Source organism: Ornithodoros turicata, chromosome 7 (assembly GCF_037126465.1).
Source record: "Ornithodoros turicata isolate Travis chromosome 7, ASM3712646v1, whole genome shotgun sequence".
Taxonomy (NCBI): Eukaryota; Metazoa; Arthropoda; class Arachnida; order Ixodida; family Argasidae; genus Ornithodoros; species Ornithodoros turicata.
Genome location: NC_088207.1, coordinates 56,124,540 through 56,150,947, shown reverse-complemented (window position 1 = coordinate 56,150,947; position 26,408 = coordinate 56,124,540). Strand labels below are relative to the sequence as shown.

Sequence of the window (26,408 nt, the reverse complement as noted above, 5' to 3'; positions counted from 1 at the left end):
TTTTGAAAAAATCAAATGAAAATTGAAACACAGACTACGAAGGTACGGGAAGTAAGAAAAAAGGGATAATTTATTTACATTTAAGATACTTGGAATGCTAAAAGGGTTGTCTACGTTACGGCGGAAGCTCCGCCTTCGTCAGGACCATATATATATATATATATATATATAAAGAAAGAAAGGAAGGAGCAGGTGTGCTGGTAAGTGCCTATGTTTCTATACGCCTATGCCACGTGTTGAGAGCCAAGGCCTGTCGATGAGCAAATTATTTATTGGGGACGAGAAATAGGCAAGAGAGTCAAAGACTGCGTGTGGCGAATTCCCTCATTAATTATCATTAATTAATTTGTTGTCGTTGTTGTTGCGTGTTCGGCGTTGGGCGCTGGTACATAGTTGGCGCGTCAAATTCGCTATAGGGAGCGTGTGCATAGGATAATTCAAGATGGCGGCCTCGATGGAATAACTTGCATTCGCAGCTAAAGCAGATCCGCTCCTTGCAACATAATTTCTCCAGTCGCGGAAGCGCCCTCTACCAAGCACGTGTTAACATTTGGGTAGTACCTTCGAGGCGGCTCTCGTGCTTATGCCTTCGGTTAAACTTGTGTCGCTAAATGGTATCTGCTAAAGTGAAGCTTATAAGAGTCGTTCAGTACAGTGCACACTTATTTAGGGGTCCTAGGTAAGACAAAGTTACGGTACGCCAATGAAAAAAATGGCTAGGAAGCAAGCGAGCTGGTGAAGATGATGCATAATGTGAAACCTCGAGACTAGGGAACACGAAAGGACAGACACAACACGAAGTCTCTTAGGTTACAGTACGCGTTCGTAATTTTTCCTAATAGAACTTGTCTGACACGCGACAAGCTTGCCAGGCAAACCTCGCCCAAATAAAGGAAGAGTCGGATAGTAATTACTACCCAATTACGCTCGAGGGTTGGACATTTTAATGTTCTGGTTGCTGACGAATGGGTTAGTGTTCTGGTTTAATGCATTCTTTGTGGAATTCGAGGGTGGGGCGAAACTGCGGTGGTACCTCCTACCCCTCTCATAAAGCGTACCATTCGAAGGCCCTTTGTTGAAAACGGAACACTGCGAATTTACCCGACAAAGCACGTCACGGTTACTAAATAACCGAATGAAATTGATAAAGTCTGTGGAGCATGCCGCGATCTGTGTTGGCAACAATAAAAACGGCTTCGTCGCCTTGCGGGAAAGTCCGTGATAGGATACAGATATCATCTGCTTTTGCGCGAACTCGTGCACCGGCGTTAGCAGACGACACTCACTTGACGACTTTCAGGACGTGCACGGACTACATTCTCCGCTCGCGGATGTATACGTCTGAGCGTCCCCATTCCGAGAGCAAAGGGGATGACTCATCCCAAGGTCCTTCTGCTGGTTGCAACTGCCATGACAACGGCGACTTACCCGCAGGATGACGTAATGCGTGACGTTGCATGGGAGTGAAGCGCAGGTTTCGTCGTCTGCTATATTACGGCACGTTTCGACAAATTCCTCGAAAACGACTTGGTTGTTCTGAATGAAACTTTGACGGTTGTGCGTGTACAGTATGCTCGTGAAGGTATAGTTTTGGCTAAGTTTCGGAATCGCCCCGGATGTACGCAAAGTACACGAAACGTGAGACCAGCATGTAATTTTATATTGATACACAAAGTTTACAAAAATGGTGCAGCTCAGACCAGGTTGGCATCTTTGGCAAGGGAATAAAAGACAGATTTTTCGTCCTTGAGCAACTGCTCCACCGGGGCACATTCCACGATGCTGCCGCTGTCCAGCACCATAACCCTGAAAATAAATCACAAAGTATACCACTTCATGAACACTGCTAACCTGGCTTCTGCTCAACTTCATACACACAAAAATAGCATCTTCTACAAAGTCAGTCCCGCAACCACTGCTATGTCTTTTATTCACTGACGTCACACATATAGAGGGGACTAGACAGACAAAGGACCTCCCTTTCGCGCTAGAGGTCATCATTGTCTTTGCGCACTCTACTTGTGGCACAATGCGTTGAAAGCCAAAAACGAAAATTTTGTAAATGAGTCTTTCACTGTCCCTTTAAAGGGCGGTCGCATCCTGAAGCCCATATATGAAACCGATACCATTATGCTCAGCATCGGTGGACAAACTACTTAGCTTTTTTTTGTTTATTGGTGCGGATTTTGTTGCGCTGCTACCGCGGCTGCAGAGGCTCATGCGGGATGACGTCACTGCCTAAGCGATGGAGGGAGAGGGCAGCGCTTGAGGAGAAAGGCGACGGCCGCGGCATTCCCTTTCTCAAGGCCGTGGCCCCATTGGTTCTCAGGGAATGATGTTTTCTCGTTTTTCCAATGGGGGAATTCCGGCATACTCTCAACACCAGGCGTCTGCTCTTGTCATGTATTCCATCGAATAACAGTCAAACTGAGTCAAACTACGCCAATATTTCGCGTGGGATTTTCGATTGGGAGTTTCGTTGGGAGTTTCGAAGTCGACTGGAGCGGATGCGACCGTCCCTGTAAAGGCACTCTTCTTCCATACTGCTATTACATGGAGAGATGAACAAAGGGCAGTCACCTGTCGTAGTCCATGATGGTGTTGAGCCTGTGGGCAATGGTGATGATGGTACAGGAAGAAAATTCCCGTCTGATCGTCTGCTGGATGAGTTCGTCCGTCTCCATGTCGACGGCCGCCGTCGCTTCATCCAAGATAAGAATCCGGGACTTGCGTAGAAGGGCACGTGCCAGGCACACCAACTGACGTTGTCCGACGCTATATACAACAAGTACGAATTAGAACACCAAACTGTCACGCACTGCGCGAAGGACGCCATGTTTATTCCGTGGCACTTTCAATCAGTCACACTGTGCCGACATTGATCTGGAATGTGTGCCGAGGAACCTAGAAAACTCTTTCAAAAGTAAGAAAAAAAAAACAAGAAGCTTTCTCTCTCTCATCTTGGAGACGGACGAGTATTGCGTTACTGAGAGGAGGTCGTCGTTCCATACTTAGGCGCCTCGTGACAGCCCTGAATTCCCGCCAATGGACAGCTGACATTCTCCTCCCAGCTATGCTGAGCAGAGTTGGTCCAACGCGGGCTTTCCGCGTGCCTCGAAACACCTCTTCGTCAAGATACCGGATCATAGTTCATCGAATGCGACTCGATGTGGGTTTTACAGTCCCGTGGCGTTACCGCTTGAGGCAAGTTGACTCTCTCCGATGCTGTCGTCGCGGTGCTGTAGAAGATCTAGAGCACCTTCTTCTCCATTGCCCACACCTTCCCCAACCGTACTCCTCTCCGGACCTCTTAATCAGTTGGACTCTCGCCCCTCCCCCTCCCCTATCTCTCTCTCTCTCTCTCTCTCTCTCTCTCTCTCTCAAAATTGCTTGGTCCCCGGCCAAATCCAGCTCCCCAACACTCTGCCCTCAAAGCTCTCTTCACCTTTCTGGATACCATAAGGCCTTCGATCCTTATTGTGAAGGGGCTCATTATTTCATTCCCCACATCACCACCAGCAATGGTGTAGAGTGTCGCCCCCTGGCGATGAAACTCGCCATTCATCATCTCGCAATAAAGTTGTTGTTGTTGCTGCTGCTGTACGAACGGTGGATGTCCCACGAGAGACGATTCTTTCTTAAGTTGACTATCATCATCGTTCTACGCGTCTTCATTGGCATTGTCATCGGAGCCGTTGCTGTCGTCTGCTACGGTAGTCGTATACGTCCCTTTCTGCGTGTTCAAAATTCAAGTTTCCATCGTCCAATCATGATGTAGATCTCGCGGTCCGTTGAGTAGCGCCCCCTAGCGGATCGTGCGGACGGGCACCTCATACAGGACATGTGTGTTAATTATGACATGGTCGCTATAGTCTAGTGGGTAGTGAGCAGAACATGCAAGACAAGAGAGCCATAACACATCTGTAGATTATGGTGCGCACGCACCTGCAATATGACTCGTACTGCTCCGTTTTGCTCCTCTTGTGTTACTGTCATGGTGACGGGATCTTTGATACCGCGCACGAAGACAATTTTTTGCACATTATTGTCCTTTTAATGACGATACTTCCTTTTTTTTTTTTTTTTGTACACGGCGCTGGCATAGATTTACTAGTCTACTTGGTATACTACAGATTTTTTTCCCATCTGAGCCCACAGTCACCTGATGTTATCTCCTCCTTCGGTAACATCATGCTGTAGACCCTTCTCTAGACCAGCGACAAAGTCTTTCAGATGAGCATGCTCCAATGCCAACCACACTTCGTCGTCACTGAACTCTTCAAAAGGATCCAAGTTGGAACGAATGTTTCCGCTGAAGAGAACTGGGTCCTGAAAAATTAAGCGCGGGGTCAGACGGCCGACATTTTCTTTATGTGGTACGTGTCGTTATTGTGGTCCTTGAGGAGTCACGAAAGGTAGAAAGGCATGCATTACGGCACCGATGTTTGTAACATGTATATACCTGAGGGATGATGGTGAGCTTGGAACGGAGGTCGTACAGACCTAGAGTGGCGATGTCTACGCCATCGATGGTAATGGACCCACCGGCAGCTTCGATAAGACGGAAGAGGCACAGCGTGAGGGAAGACTTGCCCGCGCCAGTTCTCCCGACGACACCAACCTACCGATGGGCAACAAGACGTCACCAGCACAACCAGCGCAACTTGACTAAAAGCTCCATAGGCATTGTCCATCTTTTGCATCCACACTGTAAACTGGAAAACACCCTTATGGGTGTAAATGGCTTGTCCTATAACTGACACCTCTTTTTACACCGTACATGGTCTGGAACACCCTTTTTAGAGGGTGTATTCCGTGTAAATCACCCCTGGAAAAGGCGCTTTTCTTTGAAAATGCCCTCTTTTGCAACCTTTAAACACCCTTTTAGGAGGGTGTAAGATCGTTAAACACCCTCCTAAAAAGGTGTATAAAGGGTGCAAAAGACGGCATTTTCGAGGAAAAGCACCCTTTCAAAGGGCGTTTTACACGGGATACACCATCTAAAAAGGGTGTTCCAGACCATACGGTGTAAAAAGAGGAGTCAATTATAGGACAAGCGATTTACACCCATAAGGGTGTTTTTCAGTTTACAGTGCATTTACACACGTGTGCTCAGAAAGAAGGGCTATACCTTTTCCCCTGCCTGCAGGTCACACGTGACTCCCTTGAGTACCAGGTCCAGGTCATTCCTGTAGCGGGCACGGTAGTTGTCGAATTGGACGCGACCCGCAGCGGGCCACTGCGTCGGCGGCTTCTTCTGGGGCTTCTCCCACGCAGCCTGCGCAACAACAACCTTATTTTAATGATTCTGATTGGGGAGTTTGTACCCCATTGCTGGTGACCTGCACACACCAACCGTACGTCGTACATAGAAAGTGTGTAAGCACAGCTTTAAGAGCCCACCTCTTCGGGTGTCCTGGAATATTCGAGGCATCTTTCCACAGAGACTAGGTTTGTCTCTATGTCTGACGTTGTTCGTACCAGCAGGTTCAGGGTGGACGTCACCTGTTAAAATAAGGACGGCTGATACAGACCTTGCCATACTGTCGGTTGAGGAACGATCGTTAACAGATATCATCAGCGACCTGCTAGGCTCTGGAGAGCTGCATTTACAAACCCGTAGGACGATGAAACCCTATAGCTAAACGTTTGGTTCGTCACTGACGGATATTCTTTCGCAGAAGGCGGAAAATAGCCGTTAAATTTATCGCCTATGTCGGAGCGATGTAATAATGCTCACACTCTTCTAACCAGTTGCGCAATCCAAGGTCCAGATGACATCGCGACTTACCGTGAGAGCGTAGCTGACCGAGAGGCCAGCGAGGCCGGGCGAGAGGGTCTCGCGCGTCAGGACTGCCAGCAGAGCGGCCACGAAGACTATAGTGTAGCCCAAGAACTCCAGACGAATCCCCAACCACCTGTTGGACAATAGCTCTTTCAGGCTCAACTCAAGGAGAAGTAGAACATATGCACGTACCGGGAAGCGGCGAGACTGGGAAAGTAGCTGGCGTGATTGATGTCGGTGAGCTCGTTGGAGCGCGCGACGAAGCGGTCACCAGCGCCGTAGGCACGGATCGAACTCGAACCGGTTACCGTCTCTGAGAAGTGCACGTAGATCGGGGAACGGGAGATAGACTCCAGACGCTTCAACTGTCTCGAGGTGGCAATGTAGAATTTCTGAAAGTGTCACGCGTATTACGTTACAGTTAGCGACCTATACGTTCCACAATGCAAACATCAATATCCCAGAGAGATCCAAAGGAGGTCATTAACGTCACAGACATCACACACAGCTGGGGCACATCCTGCGGGACATTCATAACGCGACTCTTGGAGGTTTGGAAGCTGCGTATGCCAGAAGGACATTCCATGGAGGTTCGCTTTCGCGCATGTTGTTTGTTTCAAAATCCGCCAACAACGGGAGATTCATGGAGAGACACTCACTGTTCCTTTGAACGATGGAACCGTTTGTATTGTGTCTTTCCATCGTGTTCATGTATAGAGTGCGTCCGTGTTTGCTGAACTAGCATAATACAAACGCGACCTCTCGATAACAGACGGTTCGTACCGCGTCCAACACACACACCTGTATGAAATAGTAGAGGATGAGCAGGGGAATGACAAAGGCCAAGAAGAGTGCATTCTGCATCGAGGTGAGGATGAAGGATGCTATCGCGCGGAAGGACTGCAACAGCAACATGCGGAGGTTGAAGCGCAGCGTCACATCTGTCGTGTCCACGTCCTTCGAGAACCTTGAGATGGCACAAATTGTGTTGAAAAAAGAAAAAGAAAATAAGGCGCATAAGACACTGTGGTATTACGAGGGTGGATCAAATAAAAAACGAGACTTTTGTTGTAGAGCGCGTTCTGTCAATTGGGGCGCTCTGCGGCTTGTGCACGTGCTAGGTAGGTGGGTCAGTAGTCACGTGAGAAACCGGCCGGTCTCGTTACATTTCTTCAGTAGTCCGTCATACGATGTCTGGAGAGAGAGGTACACCCGTCGATTGCGCAACGTATTATTACGTATAAAGTTTCTTGCTCGTGAGGGCGTAAAACCGACCGAAATTCTGCACAGATTAACGGCACAGTTCGGGGATATCAAACACTGTCAAGACCGCGTGTGTTTGCCTGGCATGTTTGCCTGGCATAAGGAATTTGTGGAAGGACGTGACGAGGTTGAAAACGAAAGCGGTGAACGTCGCCCACGAACGAGCATTACGGAGCAGAACATTCAAGCCATTCGTGATCCTCTGGAGGGAGACCGACGTTTGAAGGTTTCCGAAATTTGCTCTAAGGTATAGGCACATGCTATTGGTGCACTCAATCCATAATCACAAAGGACCTATAGGACTCCATAAAGTGTCTGTCCGATGGGTCCCACGTCTTTTGACTGCAGAACAGAAGTTGGCACGTTTGTGAGTGGGTATCAGCGCGGTTTGTACAAGAAAGGGACAGATTTTTTTAAATGCGTCGTTACCTGCGATGAAACTTGGGTACACCACTTCACGCCTGATTCGAAACAAGCAAGCATGAAATGGAGAAAGAAAGATGAGGCGGCCACTGTCAAAGCCAAGATGTTTGCAACAGCTTTTTTTATTATTATTATTAGCGCTGCATTTTGATCGTCACACCCTCGACGCTGCATATTACTGTGAACTTTTGAGGGAGGTTAAACTTGCTTATCGCGGCGAAAGGCCTGACCAGCCAACACGTAAAGTGATTCTCCTCCAGGACAACACCAGACCCCACACTGCACCCGTCACATGCGCAAAATTAAGGGAAATGGGCTAGACGCCACTGGAACATCCTCCCTATAGCCTTGACGGATATTCTTGTGACTTTGTTTGAGCCACTCAAAGAAGCTCTGGAAAGCCAACGAGTCGACGACGACGACGCAGTGGAGGAGTTTGTGCGCAACTGATTGATTGATTGATTGATTGGCTGCTGACACAACCCATTTCTTTTCATGATGAGGGGATCAAAAAGCTAACGACCCGTTGGGGAAAATGCATTTCTACATCAGGAGACTATGTAGAAAAATAATGCACACTTGGTCTTACTGCAAACTTAAAAAAAAATATAAAATGAAAGTCTCGTTTATATTTGATCCACCCATACCTATTGAGGATCCTTCCCATAGGCGTGGTGTCGAAGAAGGACATGGGTGCCCTGAGCACTCGCTGTAACATCTTGTTGTGCAGGATCTTGCTGCCTCTCAGCGAAGCTAGGTTGAGGGACACGCTTGCCACCAGCACAAAGACAACTGTCAAAACGAGATATAAAAGTATTTATAAGACGTCACTTTCTTCTTCTTGATCAACCCGGTGGAACAGTAGCCAATATAACCGCAGATGATCAAAAGGGATCAACCAAAAATGACAAAAACCTGGTGCGTGGTGCACCTTACTCAGGTACATCGTCTACCGCGAGGGATGTGCCCACGTTAAAGAACCTGCCAGATGTCCAGCGTGACGTCACGTCGTGGCGTCCCCTGCTAATGGCCGGATACAGGAGAGGTCAGTCGGGGATGGAGCCCCAGAGCCCGGGCATATTAAAGGGCCCGCACGAGCTAAGGTCCGACGGCAGCTAGCACTTGGAGACGTGAGGAGGGGGGCCGGGGCAGGACTTGAAAAAAAAAAACAAAAAAACATATACATGTTACCAACAGTTACGACGCCACAGTGGTGGGGTCCTGCGGATTAGTTTTGTCCCCCTGAGGGTTCTTTAACATGCGTAGAAATCCAGACACACCACACTTTAATCCCTCGCGGAAGATGGCGTGTCTGAGCAACTTTGTACCCTTCCACCATGTTGTCATCGTCTTCGGCCGGGTTTGAACCCGCGATCTCCGGATCAGAAGGCGAACACGCTACCGACTGAGCCATCGAAGCCGGCCTCAATATTTTTTTTTTTGTCTCGCCAACATTGGAATGAATTGTTGCTACGTCCTCTAATTGGAGCGCGAAGACAAGAACTCACTCTCAACGGCGCCAAACATGCCGTACATGCCAAGCCTCCAGTCTCGCTGCTGTGTGTCTCCCAGCAAAGAGGGGTCCAGGGCATCATTGCTCCATGCACTCAACCACAGGCTGCCCATAATGTTGAACGTGTGGGAAAGCGCGTACGCGAACAGGGTGAGGATGGTGCACCAGGTGCCCATCGCCTTCACGTATGCTAAGTACACCCACCACTTCACCTGCAGACACAACACAGGATGTCTAGCTGTAGCTTATTACGAGACGAAACCAAGTATTGAAACTAAAGCTTATATACTTTGGTCACATAATGAAAAGACAGTTTGGAGAAGATATACGCTTGTGTAGACAGTGGACAGAGACAGCGAGGAACAGAGGGGCGTGGTGGTTCGTTGCTGAAGGAGACGTGCTCTGCTCTTCTCACTAGGTTTGTGCGTGTGGGGTGGGGGGTGGGGTGGGGGGGCGGCGGATATGTTTATTGAAAAAAAAAGGGGGGAGGAAAGGTCACTAGGTGGGCAGAGAAAGGCGTGATGCCGTACGCCTCAGACATCATTACAAGCGATTTCAAGCAGAGAAAGTATGTGGCTATCAGTATTGTTTATGGTGGATCGCCTTCGTGTCTATGACTGCTGAAACCCTAGCTCTGATTGGCGGACTTTTATTGGGGTAACCTACGGCACGTCGATTAGCGCGTCACTTAATCTAGATGGTGTTGGTTCGCCAGTACAGCTGGCCACAATTCGGGGGCTGAGTTGGGCGCAAGCGCTTACCCACGGGTTTCCCTAGGGAAAGGGGTGGGGTGGGAGTGGAGTGACGCCCATATCTGATGCCTTTCTCGCCTTTTTGTTTTTTTGCATTGCCTGTCTGGCCTTTGCTTTGCTTTCAAGCTAGAAGCCCAAAGCCTCGATGACATCTCTACCATCTATGCATGCCTACAATCTTTCCAGCGTCAGAGCCTATTCCCAAGGATCCTGTCTTCTTGTTATGCGACTAAACTATTTCGTTTCGTTACTTCTCCAATGAGCAATGGGGTTTATGACTCGTATAATAGTAATCGATTAAATCCGCGTTCTCAATATATTGGCCGGAAAAGCTCGTTTACCGATCCCACTTCGGCTACTTCGTCCTCCGTGAGCTTGCTTCCGGCCGCGGGGGCCGCCTTATTCTCCTTGATAGGTGTCAAAGATGGTTCCGCAGAACCGGATATAGTGCGTGGCTTGCTTCGACGTTCTATATCGGATCCCGAATCGCTCTCGTTCCCACTCAACCGAGAGCACTGCCTGAAAATGCAAACAAAAAAAAAGAGCATTATGGCCAACTTCCTGGGGGTTATGGACTTATGGTGTGCACGAAAGAGAAAACACAGACGCCACGCAGAACATGTGTTAGGTGAACGGCAGCTATGTGGCGCTGGTTAGGTGCGGGAAACATGCGTACTAAGTTGTCTACCATATAGCGTTGCTGAGGCCTTCTACCACCTACCTACCTTGATACTTGATGACTTGGTAGTACTTGATACTACCTTGATACCAAACTGATGGCGCTGTCGAACACTATGACGTCATTTGTTTACAAAGAGGGAGAGGTCTATCGAGAAAACGCCGACGCCACAGAGAACACGTGTAAAATGAACGGCGGCTATATGGCGTTGGTTAGGTGCGGGAATAGCGTTGCTGAGACATATTCTACTTACTTGACTAGCTCTGGAGGTGCCCCCACCTGCGCAACGATCTCGCCCACTAGCTGAAGGTCTTCGTCGGAAGGTCCTTCCTGTGTCTCTTCCACGTGCTGTAGAAACTGGACCAGAAATTCGGAGAAGGCCCCGCAATGCGACACCAACTCGTTGTAGGTGCCCACGTCGGACACCCGTCCATCCTTGAGGACCACGATGGTACCCACTTCTGGGAGCACCGACAGCCGATGGGTGACCAAGATGCGTGTCTACGTTCAAACAGGTTTTTCTCACTCTTGTGTTGTAACTAAATTACATTAAATTAGTAACTGTAACTCCGTTTTTCTCTTTTGTTTTTTTATTCATGTGGCATCAGAAGTTGTCACCACTTCCTTCTGTAGCGCTTTGCCTATAGTGGCAGGGAAAGGTAGAGGAATCTATTTTCGATTCCATTACCGTCTCCGTTACTGGCCAATATTTGTTTCAGTTACTACCATTGTTGGTTTCGTTTTCGTTACGTTTCCGTTTCTGTGTTCGGTACCCCTCGTTTCTTGTTTCCCTTCTTTTTTTAGGATGTCTCGGGCAGACTTGTACGTATTTGGAGTATTGTATTTAAAATACTCTATTTTAAATACAATTTGCGGTATTTTGGTACTCTACTCAATACTTTTTGTTTTGTGTATTTGTACTCTATTTAAAATACATTTTATGGTATTTTCTACTCAATACTCTAATTACATATTTTGGATCTCCCTGTTAAACTTTCTGTGTCTTGTCTTTCCATTATCTTGCTTGTTCAGTGGAAATTACCTGAGTCCCTCAGACTTGACCCGGATAACAACTCTAGACCCGGACATTGGCCCTTCTTGGAAGTCTCAATTTAGAGGTCTTGCACCGTGTGTACTAATTATTGGGCAGTGAGGGTTCTGTTATATGTGGTGAAGTCGAATTCTGACCTCGCCGAGCAGGGACATCTATAAGTTTGCTTTGTTCTGGGTCACATATACTTAGTGGAGTTATGTGGTATCTCTTTGTCATCTTTTTGGGACTTGTGTTTAGATGACTCCTATCACACAGCGGCCGCTAGCTTAGTGCGCGGGGTCTAGGTGATTCATGCGACATAGCGGCGACTTGCCGCATTGACCGGTGACTTTTTGCATTAAAGGATAAATAGTATCTTAATTGTATTTCAAGTACTTTTTGAGGTATTTTGTACTCTATCTTAATTACTTTAATTTTCATGTATTTATACTCTATCTTAATTACTTTCTGACATTAGTATTTATTATCTTATCTTAAATACATTTTTGAGTATCTTGTACATGTCTGGTCTCGGGACCGTTACCAAACTTAGTACCTCTGCATATTCTGAAATCTGTTTTGAGGACTACACACAACATGCAACAGACAACATTTACCCCCCCCCCCCAAAAAAAAATACGTACGTGTTCTCTTTGAACATTCAATATGACCTTTTTTTTTTTGAATGTTATGAATGTGACGCTTGCAAGTCACAATAGGAACTATATGCGTCTTCTGCGTACTATATACTATTTACTTATATGCTGCAGTTTGATAGCGTGCTTTAGTTTTGACTCCTCAGTTAATTGTATTCAGCTTCATTCATGATTTATCTAAATGATACCGCAAGGACTGTTCGTCTCCGAGCATCGGCGCGGTCCGCGAATGGGTATGACCAGCTATCACGGTGCAGTTGAGTTATACGGCTATGCGGACGAGCTTGTACGAGTACGTAACGACCCTAGATGTACACCTAAAATTCATTAATTAACTCTCTAATGAAATGCTTTCAGGAAAAAGCGCAGATAGCACAGTGGGAGACAATCCTCGTTGAAAGCCATTATTATTATCTTTAAACAAACACGTACGTTGAAATATCAATTGCCGAATCTTGCTGTACAAATGCGCCGAAACCGAAACCGTGCCCGTCGGGAGCGCGGGGAGCACAGCGCTCATTCCACGTTAAAGTGTCAGGTGCTTTGCAGCGATGGAGGTGATTGGAGATAATTGCATGGAGCTCATCTGCGGGACAGATAAGCCCAGATAAGCTTGCGTCGGCGAAGGGGACGCGCTGTTTTGGTTTCGGTTCGTCTGCATAGCAATATTCCGCAATGGATATTTCGACGCACCTGCTCATTCCAGAGGACTCGAAAAATAGAATAGCTTTCAACGAGCATCGTCTTCCATTCTGGTAGTTTTCGCTTTTAGCCGAAAGCATAAGTGTACGAGGGGTGTTCAAGTCAAACCGGGACTTTCTGTCTCCCGAGTGTACAAATGGCTCGCGCTACTTCTTTTTCGTCATTTTCACGCGCGACAGGCCTCCGCGTTCACCACGTGGTGGTCCAAAGTTTGTGCAAAACAGAAGACACCTGCTAGACAAGATGGCCGACAACGAGGTGAGCGCGCACATCGAACAGCGAATTGTCACGAAGTTTTTCGTGAATGAAGGCGTAAAGTCATCTGAAATTCACAGAAGAGTTCAGGTTCAGTATGGCCACGATACACTTAGCCGCAGCAAAGCGGTTGAGTGGTGCAAACGGTTCCGAGACGGCCGTACATCAGTGAACTAATTTCTCGCCTGTGAGTTTATTTTACTTTTGCGAAAAATGAAAAGTCCCGGTTTGACTTGAACACCCCTCGTAATTTTAGGTAATTGGTCACCTAGCAGTTACATAGTCTCATGGAGTGGATATCCGCTTAGCCCTTTAACTCAACTGCAAAAACGGCATCGCTGTTGTTTTCATAGCTTTTTTTTAATAAAAAAAATGTGATGCAGCCAAAAAATAAAAAGAAACACCCCTCTTACACCGTGTCCGTGCCAGCAGTTTCGGTTTGAACGCCGTGCCGTGTGGATGGCGCAGGCGGAGCAACAATGTTGCCAGACGGGAGACAGAGAGGCCCATTTCTAGCGGGATTTACATTTTCACCGTTCTTTTCTTTTCTTTTTCATCTGTCCGAACATGTTACCTTGTCTTTAAGCAGTCCTTTGGGTCCTATGACTTTGTCGAAGATGTGTTTTCCAACGTGAGAATCAACGGCGCTCAACGAGTCATCCAGGAAATAAATGTCAGATCCGCTGTAGACAGCTCGTGCAAGACTGATGCGTTGCTTCTGTCCTCCGCTAAGGTTGATGCCCTGTGAAAATGCCAGCTCTTTTTTTTTTTTTTTTACTTCAAAATATCGTACAAGCAAGCCATGTGTCTATTTTTTCCCATCGTTACCGTAACAGTTCGGCAATATACAGTTTTTGTTACCGTTGTTGTTAACGTTTCTGATTATTTACCGAACTCAGCTAAATTTAGCGGCGTTGCTGCGGTTTTTACCGTGCCTATCACGACCGCTTCCGAACTAAAACTTCGGGAGTGGACACCACCTTGCTCTAGCTTCCTCAAAAAGAAAAAAAAAAGAAAAAAAAGAAAAGAAAGAAATCATAAGCCTTCATCTTCGAGGGAAGTGAAAAGCGTGGGGATGAATGGATAAGGAACAAGTTTTAGCTCCTTTCGAATGTGGTAGACGCGAGGCCCAATAAATAACCTTTGCGTAAAAACTTTTCATCACTTGTTTTGCCCTGTGGGCATTTCCTTTCTCCCCCTTTCTCCTTACCTTCTCCCCAACTTCCGTCTCGTCTCCCCCCGGCAATATGGCCAGGTCCGGCCGGAGAGCGCAGGCATCGAGCACCTGCTCGTAGCGTCCCTGCTCGCATCTTTGACCGAAGAGGATATTGCTCTTGACGCTGGCATTTTGAATCCACGCTTGTTGGGGACAGTAAGCCACAGATCCCTGCAAACGGTTTCATGGGGTTTCCATGTGAACTGTTTTCCACTGGGTTTCCACAACTGAGAGCCTTACGTTGACGTTGACGCGTCCTTTGAGGCGCACCATGTCCCCGAGGAAGGCAGAGAGAATGGAAGACTTTCCACTGCCAACGGAGCCCACGACTGCCAGTAAGGATCCCTTTGGAACACGCAGGCCGACGTCGTGTAATGTCGGGGAAGCGTCCTTTGACCAGGCAAAGGTCCCTTCGGACATGACCACGGGCTCCTCTGCATACGGAGTCTTTTTTGTTATTCTCTGTACTAATACCGTGTCAAAACTTCACTTGGCTTCACATGGAGTGAGCGATTAACGAGTCAAGTAGTAGGCAACGAAACATAGAGGGACGAACATGTACTTTGATTAAACATTGACATTTGGTGAAAAGGCACATGCAGTAAGATTCGAACCCATTTGAGTGGTGATAATGGGTACTTGTTACCTTCCTGAGCACTGTGGTGCACAGCATCAGGATCGAGCTCGTCGCAACGCAGATATTTGTTGATACGCGCCAGAGAGACGAAGAACTGGAAGCAAAAATACATCATAGATTATGTTTATTCGAGGCGTCACTCACCCACCATAGCCGTGTAAGTGATAAGCATGGGAAGAAATGCCATGGGAACTCGCAGGATATTGAACAGGGAAAGGGACACGAAGGCCTTGTTAGCATCCAGGACATTCAAAGGATCCAGCATCACAAAGACGCCGAAACTGGCGAGAGCTACCTGGAAATACACATTCCGTTATATGTCAAAAGTCGCAAACACTGGACAGCAGTTTCGGCCTTGTTAGAGCCCCATTAGCAGTGCGTGGGTAGATTTCAGAAGGTTATGTAGAACACGATGTCCTTCCATCATATACAGGACGTTTTTTTGTTAATCCTTTACAAACTTTTTATAAAAGGCTATGAGAGCAGAATAGATGTCGTCCTTGCAGTTAAGTTGGTTTTACGACCAGGCTGACATAATTTCATAGAGAGTACGTAACAACAAAAATGACTAATTACCTAAAATTTATGAATTAGCTCTTTAATTAGGGAATTTCGGCCAAAAGCGAGACAGCAGAGACAATCCTCGTTGAAAGCTATCTCATCTTTTCTTTTAAAAAAATTCTGAAACGAGCGCGTGCCATGAAATATCTATCACTGAATTTCGCTCGGGTGCAAATGAGCCGAAACCGAAAGAGTGCGCCCCAGGAGAGGGCCAAGTAAATCGAAGGAGGTTTATCTGGGCCGCAACGCCATCTGGTAAGCAGGTTACACCTACCTACTCCAATCATCTTTATCGCTGCAAACCACGCGGCCCTCTGACGTATAATGGGTGCTGTGCTCCCTGCGCTCCCGGTCGGCGCTGTTTCGGTTTCGGTTCATTTGCATATCAAAATTATAAATGGATATTTCAACGGACGTGAACGTTTTACGATTTTTTTTTAATGGAATGACTTTCAACTATGTTTGGCATTCTGTTATCTTGCTTTTGCCCAAAATCCCCTAATTAAAGAGTTAATTTTTTATTGCGTATTATGATGGGACTCCCCCATATGAGTCTGTTACATTTTGTTTCGCCTTACTGGGCATTAGAAACATCTATTCCTTAGTAAAATACAAATGTTTGTTACTTTTATTTAAACTTTTGCACAACATGGTCAATTCATCATTAATTTCAGTTAATTATGCTGCTAGTCAGTATTGCTTCAGAAATAGTGAATTTTGTGTAACGCTTCCCCAGCCCCGCACGAATTATGGTCTACAGTTATTCTGTTACTTTGCGGGAAAGCATTGGAATAGTCTTCCGTCACAGGTACGAGAAGTATCTAGTTTCGAGATGTTTAAACGGCATCTGTTGTGATTGATTTCTTCTTCTATTTATTCCTCCTTTGTAACGCTTATTGTTGTGTATGTATTTACGCTGAAACTGTCTTGGCAAAGTTATTTCTGATCATATTTTTTTCCATTGTCCTGCAAAAACTGTTGTGCTTTTTCTAGGCGTATCAGATTAGTAGTCATCACTGTAATTTTTACGGGGACCGCATTACAGGCGTGCCTAGCGGTCCCGCCTTATAATTTGTAATCCATAGAATGTCTAAATAAAGCACTTATGTATCTATTTAATTAAATTGAGTAAATGGCGCTATGTTGTTGGTACACTGGGTCCCTAATGTTCTAATGTATTAATGTAATGTTCTAATTAATTTTGACAATAATTATTATTAAGCTCATTGCTAAGAAGATGTTCGCCTTTTTGGTACGCTGACACAGGGACGAGAGAGATTCTCCCTTCATAAAACCACCGGAAAATGGAACTGACCACGAAAGGAGCAGCCGTGAAAGCGAACGTAACTGCAGCGCCGAGGTAGGCTTGAACTTTGAGAGATCTCACTTCCTCTTCACGAATGTCCTCGACACGTCCTCGGAAAGGCAGCTCCCAGGCATACAGCTTGAGAACCTTAATGCCTCCCAAGATCTCGTTCATTAGCTTGATACGCTTGTCCTTCTGCTTCATCAAGGCCACCTGTTCAGAACGTTTGCCCGTTGTATACTACAAGAGAACTGCACCCCATCGGAACGGTTTGTTATATACCTGGTACTTTCGTATGTAGGCAGTGATGACTCCGTTTATGGGCATCAAGAGCAGCATGGCGCCCACACCTCCCATTGTTGCCACGCCGAGCTGACCCCAAAGTAGATAGATGGCAATGCCGATCTGCAGGGGTGTCACCCAAAGCAGATTGAACATTTGTACGAAGTCCATCACACGCTGTGTGTCCACAGACATCAGGTTCACGATCTCCCCGGTTGTGAATTTGCCACGAGCTGTGTTCGACAATTTGAGCGCCTGGAACAAGGACATTCGTGACATTAAGGACTCTTCCAGGACATCGAGCGGTCTTTTGCTCAGCAACATCTTATCAGTGCGCCATGGACCTTTTTCACAACGCTTCTGCGCATGCTCTGTGACCGAAGAAGATTCCTTACATATTCAATAGATGGCGCCAATATGGCGCCGGCTGTGCATTGGCGCGCGCCGATCGGAGAATGAGGGAAGTTCGTGGCGTAGCATGTTCCCCTGGCATGTGACTCGTGAACTATAGGCAGGCGCGGCTCAAGCGAGTATAAGCAGCGCGTGAGCTGAGAAGAAATAAACAAAGAAAAAGAGGCACGGGGGCTTCCCTACGTCACACGAGGACCGTGTCCGCAGCCGCTTTCTCCGACTGCTTTTGTAAATTTCATTGCGCATTTATAATACACCGCAGATATATATGAGACAGGGTTCGTCTATCGGGGGGGGGTTCGTCTATAGACGTCTATCAGGGACGTCTCTAATTAGACAGGGTTCCGAGCCAAGTTAAATTTCACATCACTGCTCCTTTAATCCGGAGCAACTCCCTCGGGCACGACGAGAGGCTACATGGCCGTATGTTCAGCAGCAAAATGTTGCAGGCCGCGAGGTAAATATAGCTCTTTCTTCGTTTTGTATTGTTACGTGGGGTTAGCTTTGCAATCAGGAAAGCAATATGCCAGGAAAGCAATATGTAGTTACCTTCTGATAGGTGGCGTTGATCATGGCTGAGCGCATGCGCATAGCCACACAGAAGATGCGGTAATCGTATTGGCCATTGAGTAGCGACTCCATCATAGAGGCGAAGAACATTGTGAAAGCAAAGAGCAAACCTTTCCATATTGGGTCGTCAGAGTTGACGTATCCGATGAGCATGCTGTAAAGACAACAGGTGACTTTGTGACGTACTGCAAAGTACGATAGAGTAAAAAGGATGCGTTTGCGTAGACGGGCTTGAGGCTTTTAAAAATTAGTGAGTGTGTTTAAAAGTCAAATAACGCGTGGAAGTGAAAGAGGGTCATATACCGCACCTAAAAATATAAAAATTATAAGATTCTGTGGTCTACAACATTTTTGATATCCATTTTAATAACACCTTCTGAAGCAACTTCTACAGCAGCAGGAACACGGCCTTACTAAACCTGACTTGATTTTATTTTATGAAAGGTAGACAATCGTTGGATCATGTCATATTAGGTACACGTTAGCGCACCTCAAGTGAGGTTAGTCTAGGCCAGGTAAGCACATATTTGGGGGAGGTGATGGCACCTACTGAGTTAGGACAGGAGGACTCACTCAAGCACCAGAGGGTTGACGAAGGTGATTACACTGGCCAGAAACTTGAGGAGGGCGATGACAACGAGTTCCAAAGAAAAAGTACGCAGGAGGGGACTCATGATGCCCACTTGGGACATCACAGGGAACTGGCCTTTGTCATCGGGCTTCTTGCTACGCACCGCCCTGGTCAAGGACAATGAATATTGTTTCTTTATTCCCTGATGGTAGCATATCTGGGACTATGAGCGATGTACAGACAGACATACAATGATGAAACGTGGAGCGAATCAACGTGGGGGTTGTCACGTCCCAATGTACGCAGAATAAATGGAAAAGTTCTGCAGCAATGGTGGCAACAGGCATAGCGTATAGGATGTCAAAACCGCCGAAACTCATCCGGCTCCTGCCATAGGGGGGCGCGTCTCCGCCATGCAGTGACACAGACACGTGCTCTCAAGAACCAATGACAATGGCCGGCTCCTCTGTCGTTAGAGGGTTTCCACCTTGCCAAGTATAACGACACGTGGGAAAAAAATATTTTCAATTCTCCAACGCCTGGTGCAACCAGTCTTGTGTAGCGAATAAGTTACAAGTTATTGGTAACTGTATAACTAGTTACTTTTTTTTACAAAAGTAACTTATAACTGTAACTGTTACCACTTTCGGTTAGAGTAGCTGTAAAATGTGACAACTTACTCAGGTACTTGCAATGTATTTTAAATCATTCGGTGCTTTCACACGTCAATAATAATAACTTAATAATAATAATAATAACATAATAGCACGTTAATAACTTAACCATGACGTGCGACCGGTGTGCGCGTGCATCCCCGCGCAGACTAAAGTGCAACACGAAGCCACCTTTTCAGGAATTTTGAGTCCGTAAATGAAATATTTTTAGTCGTTATCGCCACTAAGAGACTGTAGTTATGGGCAGCGTACTCCGAAGAGGTGAAAAGATCATATCGTGAAGGAGCGGAAACGGGTAATTAGTGTAATTAGTTAATTAGTTGTATTAGTATTAGTTGTATTAGTTACTTAGTTAAGTGTAATTAAACGGGTAATTAGTTAGTGTAAAAAGTAATTAGTGTTCGGTATCGGCCGAAGATCCAGTTGGCTAATTAAATAAAGCAATTTTAAAGATCAGCTGTAGAGTCTCTGGTGGCGTGACGTCATCCCCTTAGAGGAGGAGTGAGAGGAGGATAAAGGCGACGTCCAGACGGCCATGGCATTCCTTTTCTCAAGGCCGCGCTCTGATTGGTGGTGTAGGGAATGACGTTTTCGCCTTTTTCCAGAGAGGGAATCGCGGCATACTCTCAACATCCGGCGTCTTCCTCGTAATGTAATGACAGTCAAGCTAACGCCACCATTTCTCGTGGGAGTTTGGACAACGTGGTCACTGGTGCACGAGGAATAAAATGACACTATACAGTTTCGAAATCGGCTGGAACGGATGTTACCGTCCCCTTAACGGGACGTCACTGCTACCACCAACGCGCGAACGTTGTAACCATCAGGTTGCGCCCCAAGTTGCGCAAAGAGAAAAATCCTAAAGCAAGATTGTCGCCAGACAAACCCTCTTTTCTGCTTCTCTTTCTCGAATTGCACACTGAATTTGTCCACGATGACTTCGGTCTGGTTATGCTTCTGTAACTTCCACATGAACTCCATGCGGAGGGGACGCATAAAGCCCAGAATAGCCATGCTGGAAATGAAAATAAGCAGGCGTCAAGTTATTAGCTAGCTGAGCATGAGTGGGTTCTGGGACAACAACGAAAAACTACTCTCTCTCTCTTAAACACTGCATTACCCTCCTCGCTGCTGGCTTGTATGACACGCGAGAAGGAAATAGATACTGATCCCTGCAGACCGTTTATTTTTATTTTAAATTTTATTCGTATTTTTTTTCGCGGTTGTTTGGTGGCGGTTGTAGATTGAGAAACCACATGCAACCGACCAAATGTATGGCTCCGTTTCCATCGTTGTAGTCCACGAATTCGACACGCAAAGTCCCACATTCCTAATTTGAACGGTTTTCCGGCTATCGAGTTTTTAAAACTGCGATTTTTTTCGAGCCACCTCCGACGGTGGCGCCGAACTGCGCCGCAAAACGCCGACGGGCAAACGGGAAGTGACGTTTTACCCGTGCCCGCTTGCTCGAAGTAGGCAGTTCTCCGGTGACCCGCTCCCTCTTTAGAACCGCCTACGTCGTCATGGAAACCGAAGGAAGATGTGCGCTTCCTTTCTCCGCGATAAAACGTCACTCGAAAAACGGGGAAAGAGGTGATGAGTTGAGGGCGAGGGAAGGAGGGAATCGTCCAGCGAGCGACCTTCGGAGTGCAGTAGCTTCGTAAGGGGGGACCGCAGAAACCTAGCGTTTTGATGTGCGTGTTTAGTGCACATAAATCAATGTTTACATAGTAATTACTTTAAAGGTAATGGACGAACTCTGATATGACACTTTTCCATCATCATCCGTTTCTCATCCCTTCCACAAGAGCAATGGGACAGTGTACCGCCATAACGGTGGTGAGTCACCCGCCACATCATCATCCCATTTATTTGTGCGTGTGTCTTTAAAAGTTTCGAAATGGGTTCAGAGCCCATTTAATGGGCATGATATTGTGGCAGACGCCATAGAAGTTGTCCGTCTGAAGAACAAAGACCGGAAAAATATCCTCACCCGTTGAACCACCAGAAGAGCAGCTGTGACAAAAATGATGCCGTGGCTTCCGGACAGACGAGCTGAAAGATACCGATTGATTGATTGATTGAGGGATTGTGGGCGCTAACTATCAGTTAAAGAATAAAACAAACGCTGGGATTTTTCGGAGCTCCATCGACGGGGTAACTCGTGTCGGCAAAGCAGCTGAGAAGAAGTTCCCCGGCGATCAAAGGGAAGTAAATCATGGCTAACGTGAAGTAGAAGGCGAAGTGGTCCTCAGATATCGTTTCACCCTAAAGAGGAGACAAATAAACCCGGCGTCATGTCTGAAAAGCTCAGATATACTGGTCATGCGTTCTGGTACCCATAGGATGTCCCGTTGGCTACATAACCCACCTCTAAAAGCCGCATCTCGGTAGCCCTCAATTTTATTGTAAAAATTCTGTATATGATAAAGCAAACGCCCTGTATTATTGAATGGGCTAATTTTAGAAGGTGTTCAGTGGTGACATTGTAAAGGAGCATTGAATACCTACCTTGCCGAAGACTTTGATGAGCATGGAGCGATAATGAACACCCGAAGAAAGAGTCATCAGAAGCCAAAAGATGAACATCACTCCCGAGGTGTGTACCCCACGGCGACGACCTGTGACAACCAGTGCCAGGGCAGCCAACTGCACGTCGTTTCAGTCATGTGTCAGTGAGTCGAGTCGAGTCTTTATCGACATGATTTATCCACCATTGGACGCTACTAAACGAGAGTAACCGTGTTTTCATACGAGCGACATCCTCACGGAATATTCTAGTGGAAGAAAAAGCGAAAACACTGCTCACAGAGCCGAAGTTCCGTCCCTTGTTATGTTGAGCATTCACACGGTGCGGAATATCGGGAGTGGCGAACTGCGCATTTAGCAGACGACACTTAGCAGACGACACCGTCAGCGTGTTATCCTGTCGTCTGCTACGGAATATATCGTGTGGATGTGTAGCGCGATATTCCCCGCGGGATATGATGTTTTTCGCATCTTCCGCTTCTGGGGAAATGTCGCTCGCGTGAATACACTGGAGGGCTTCGGACGAACGAAAACGCGCACGTGATCAATCTGGCTACCGTCAATCGCGTATTGCAGGCGTAATTACTTGAATGTCTGCCACACCGGACATCTGATGACACTCTGATTTCTAATGATAGGTCATTAATGGCAGTTCGAGTATCACCATGCGAATTAACAATGTCACGTACAGAGACTGCGGATGCAGAACCTCCTTTATTATTTTTTTTATTTTTTTTGCGGGGGGGAGGGTCGGTTTCTTTGTCGAACAGCCTTTCTGGTGAGGGGAACCTAATGTTTTACCGAATATGAAGACCCAGTCCCGTACGTCGCTTCGCCGTAAATCCGTGGCACTTTAATAGACAAAGAAATAATAGCAAATAGTATGGCCGTGTCAAGACTGTATACTCACAAAGGTGGCCAGACGGATGAAAGGGGCGTAGTATGTGACGGGGAACACGTCCAGGCCATCCCCGTAGAGGAGCATCGCGTGTACAATTTCCAGGATGGACAGGATGCATAGCAGAAACAGAAGAACCTTGGGGAAAGTCAAATATTACAACGCAAATCACCTGGTGTACACAACAAAGAAAGACATCGTAACTGTAACCGCCGAACCGATATTTGTTTCGGTTCCAGTCCCTGTCATGATCGATACGGTGGATTCGGCATTTCGGCTACAACCTTCCAATCCAATAGTATCCAAATAGTATCCAATCGAATCCACGTCATGATTTCTTCTGCTGACTTCCGTGTGATATACAGAAGGGTCGTTCACTGGGTCAGGTGGTGGTCACCGTTCAGAGGGGGGCGGAGTGCATGCGCCGGTAGCAGCACCAATCCAAACCACTTCACCAGCACATTCGAGCGATACCGAAACTACCGCGACCAGCGAACTGGAACTCAGAATGAATACTGGGGTGGGGCTGGGGTGTCGCGCCTAAAAGAAAATACAAAAAAAAAAGAAAGAAAGAAAGAGAAAGAAAAAACCGCCGAGAAAAAACCGACGTTCAGTTAACTTTTCTTCCAAGCTGTACGCTGAGTTGTTTGACACAGACACGGCGGTTGAATTTTGTCTTGCTGTGCCCTATTTCGTGAGAGCGTTACAACTCAAACACGATAAATGTGTAGCAGACGACGCGCCGCTCCGTGACGCCGGTGTTGGCTTCGTCTGCGTCACAAAGACTTGCGTCACGGAGCGGCGTGTCGTCTGCTACAAATGATTTTCTTCACACATCCGTTATGGCGGACCAGCACAGAAAAGAGATCTTACCACTTTCAGGGCGTTCAGGAAAGTCCACGGCACAAAGCGGTCCTTACGAGAATTGTAGTAGTGGATCTCAAAAGGCAAAAGAAGCCAGAGGAATCCACAGGGAATCCATAGCAGCACAGTTTCCTGGAAGCAGGTGGTGAAGTCTGGACTGCTCCCAACCTCCCAAGCTAGTTGCGGATCCTAAAACATTTCCGCCGTCAAGAAATCGAAAGCAAACCCTTTTTCCAGTAGTCGGAAGAAAACTCCAAACTCCAGAGAAAATTTTCATATATTTTTAATTCACAGACCATATCACAGATTCATAAATTCGCATATCAGGCTTAAAGGTCACCGTTCTGAGTGTCTCGGCAAGAGGTAGAAAGCGGACCACACAGATAACCCACTTATCCTTCTGTAGCGGTACAGTAAGTTGCAATGATACGGTCCTAAATCTTCTTTGACGGGTACGTACTGGTATGTAGATGTTATTGGAACAAAAATACTCAAGATGGGATAAGTCGACTTATTATCTCCTTCTTGCATACGGGAGGCTGAATTGTTTCGATTATATACAACTGGTATACGGTAGTTTTATTATTCCCACGTACAATCGCTTTCGCGCGTCCCCAGAGATAAAAATTAGATAATGTTTTCGCAACAATATATTATAGAGGCACTCAGCTATAGAAGGAACAGCCCTGTCTCTCCAGAGCGCTCGTCGTTTTAGACGTTTTTTTTTTCTTCTTTTCTTCTTCTTTCTCTATTAGATCTGGAGTATCTTGTTCCGCGGGGAGTGGGCCCACATCTCCATTTTTTGCTCCTATCATAATCATCATCATCAGGCCCACTGTTAAACCACTTTATTACAAGATGATGTGGGGCATCAAGTAAATGGGTTGCGAGACAGAAAGGCAACTCACCCAAAATGTGGACCCGCAAAAGGAATCCATTGTCGTCACTGTTCTTCGGGCTTTCGGAAGACGCAATGTATACCCAGCCGCACAACACCGGCGACCAACAAAGATAATGTGTGCAGTATGTCACGCCTTTGAAGTGAAGCTTATCTGCCGCACTTGATACTCTCCGCTCAGCTCTTCAAATTTCGTTCTCAATTTCGTGACCTCATTAAGGGCTGATTCCGGATGCATGCCCGTTGTGAATGCTTTATTAGTGTTTCATTGGGTTCTTCGTTCTTGTGTGAATCAAGGTCAACTTTATGGTCTTGACTCTTGATTGACCTTTTTCTGCGTTCACTGCAGCCTTCTCAACCGCTGTCAGACATTGGCCATTTGAGATGGTTCGCTAGTTTAGAAATTTCAAAAATAATAATAAAAAAAGAGGCGGTAGGTGCCTTTTTTTTTTTCTGTACGTACGCCTATGTCCAGTGTTGAGAACCAAGGTCCGGCGATGAGCAATAAAAACGAGCGTTTTCGGCGTTGGCGCATAGTTGGCCCGTCAAACTCGCTAGGGAGCGCGTGCATACGGGAGTTCAAGGGAGTTCAAGTGCATAGGGCGTCCGTGTGATGTGTCGCCGACTCCATCCTCATTTGTTTCATCAGAATGCCGAAAATGTGAACGCGACCGCCTTCGCTACCAGCTCCGGTGGCGCAGCGGTAACGCGTGCGCTTGGAGACTGGGAGGTCCGCGGTTCGAATCCGCGGGCCGGCTGTGCCGTCTGGGGTTTTTCCTGGGTTTCCCTCAGATGTGTAATAGGCGTATGCCGGCACAGTTCCCCTGAAGTCGGCCCATGGACGCAGCTATCCTCCCCCCGAGCAGATTCCGCTCGGTCTTCCACTTCACCCTTTCCTCTCCACCACCTTTCCCTTCCCGAGAAACATGCCGCCTAATCAGGCAAGCAGACCTCTCGGGTTCCTCCCAACGACACTCCTCCTCCTCCTCCACCGCCTTCGCGTTGAGATAACGGCATCGCATCCACGTGATATCGGCCAGCAACATAATGCCGCGAACCCAAACAAACGTTGTGATGATAACCACAACTCAGTCAAGATTGCTCGTGGCGAAGCGGACACCCCCGCAGCACAAGTGGGACCGTCGAAACGCTCTTTCCCTCTATTTCTCCTAAGCGTCGCTAGGCCACGACGCATGCCGTTCAAGTTAACTCTGCTTCAAGCTGTACACACGCAGAAAATGGCCTCAGGTTGGGCGCAGCCGATAGCCTGTGCTTCTTCTTGGCATCCTTCTGATTGCTGGCGACATATTTAAAAGGAACGATCTCAAATGGGATAGCCGTAAGTGCGCGAAAGCCACTCGAAGTCTGTGGATGCTAGGATGGAAATTTCGCCGTGGTAAAATGAAAGTTATTAAATTAACAGCCTTATTTCTACCTTGTTTAGAGTATGCATCTGCAGTCTGAGATCCCTACACAAGCACGCTATCGAAAAAAAAAATAAAAGTAAAAGTACAACGATCTGCTCCCCGACTTATCTTGTCCGGGTTTCGAAGGACTTATTCGGTTACATGTATGCGCAAGCAAGAACTAAATTTAGATTCATTTGCACATAGGCGCAAAGTAAGTAAGCGAAAACTGTTCTATCTCCTATCCGCTCCTTGTACCGTGCAGGTGGAGCCAGCGTCGTACGTCCCCTAGCGGCGCTGTGCAAAATTTTGGGTAGTGTGGTGCGCATCCTCGCATGCTTTGACGTTGCGGCTGTTCCTGCTCCATTTGGCCTTGAAAATATCAACCTAAAGTTGCTGATAGTTGTTATGGCACGGTTTCTGGCCCGTGAACCTCCTGGTTGACCTCCCTCACTGGTTGACAGTTTGTTGAATTGTTATGGTCACTGGGGGGTCACAGCTAGTTTAGTCGTTGGGTTTGCATA

General features: G+C 46.9%; 1 protein-coding gene across 2 annotated transcripts; it reads right to left on the bottom strand.

The window, feature by feature from the left end:
- Positions 1 to 1,643: 1,643 nt before the first annotated feature.
- LOC135401652 (multidrug resistance-associated protein 1-like) lies at positions 1,644 to 24,597 on the bottom strand. 2 transcript variants are annotated; one of them, XM_064634165.1, is made up of 29 exons: positions 24,489 to 24,597; positions 23,590 to 23,769; positions 22,729 to 22,854; positions 21,801 to 21,938; positions 21,417 to 21,557; positions 21,283 to 21,344; positions 20,176 to 20,304; positions 18,618 to 18,782; positions 18,024 to 18,198; positions 17,064 to 17,318; positions 16,791 to 16,994; positions 15,063 to 15,209; positions 14,924 to 15,008; positions 14,518 to 14,711; positions 14,272 to 14,448; positions 13,636 to 13,803; positions 10,669 to 10,916; positions 10,078 to 10,255; positions 8,980 to 9,196; positions 8,119 to 8,263; positions 6,587 to 6,752; positions 5,978 to 6,177; positions 5,792 to 5,918; positions 5,404 to 5,505; positions 5,132 to 5,278; positions 4,463 to 4,621; positions 4,163 to 4,329; positions 2,581 to 2,775; positions 1,644 to 1,806 (listed from the first exon to the last, which is right to left on the bottom strand). In XM_064634165.1, the coding sequence occupies exons 1-29, from the start codon at positions 24,516 to 24,518 to the stop codon at positions 1,695 to 1,697; spliced, it is 4,539 nt and encodes a 1,512-aa protein (XP_064490235.1). In that variant the 5' UTR covers positions 24,519 to 24,597; the 3' UTR covers positions 1,644 to 1,694. The 2 variants fall into 2 exon arrangements, with proteins under 2 accessions (XP_064490235.1, XP_064490236.1); XM_064634166.1 differs by lacking the exon at positions 18,618 to 18,782.
- Between the last annotated feature and the right edge of the window lie 1,811 nt (positions 24,598 to 26,408).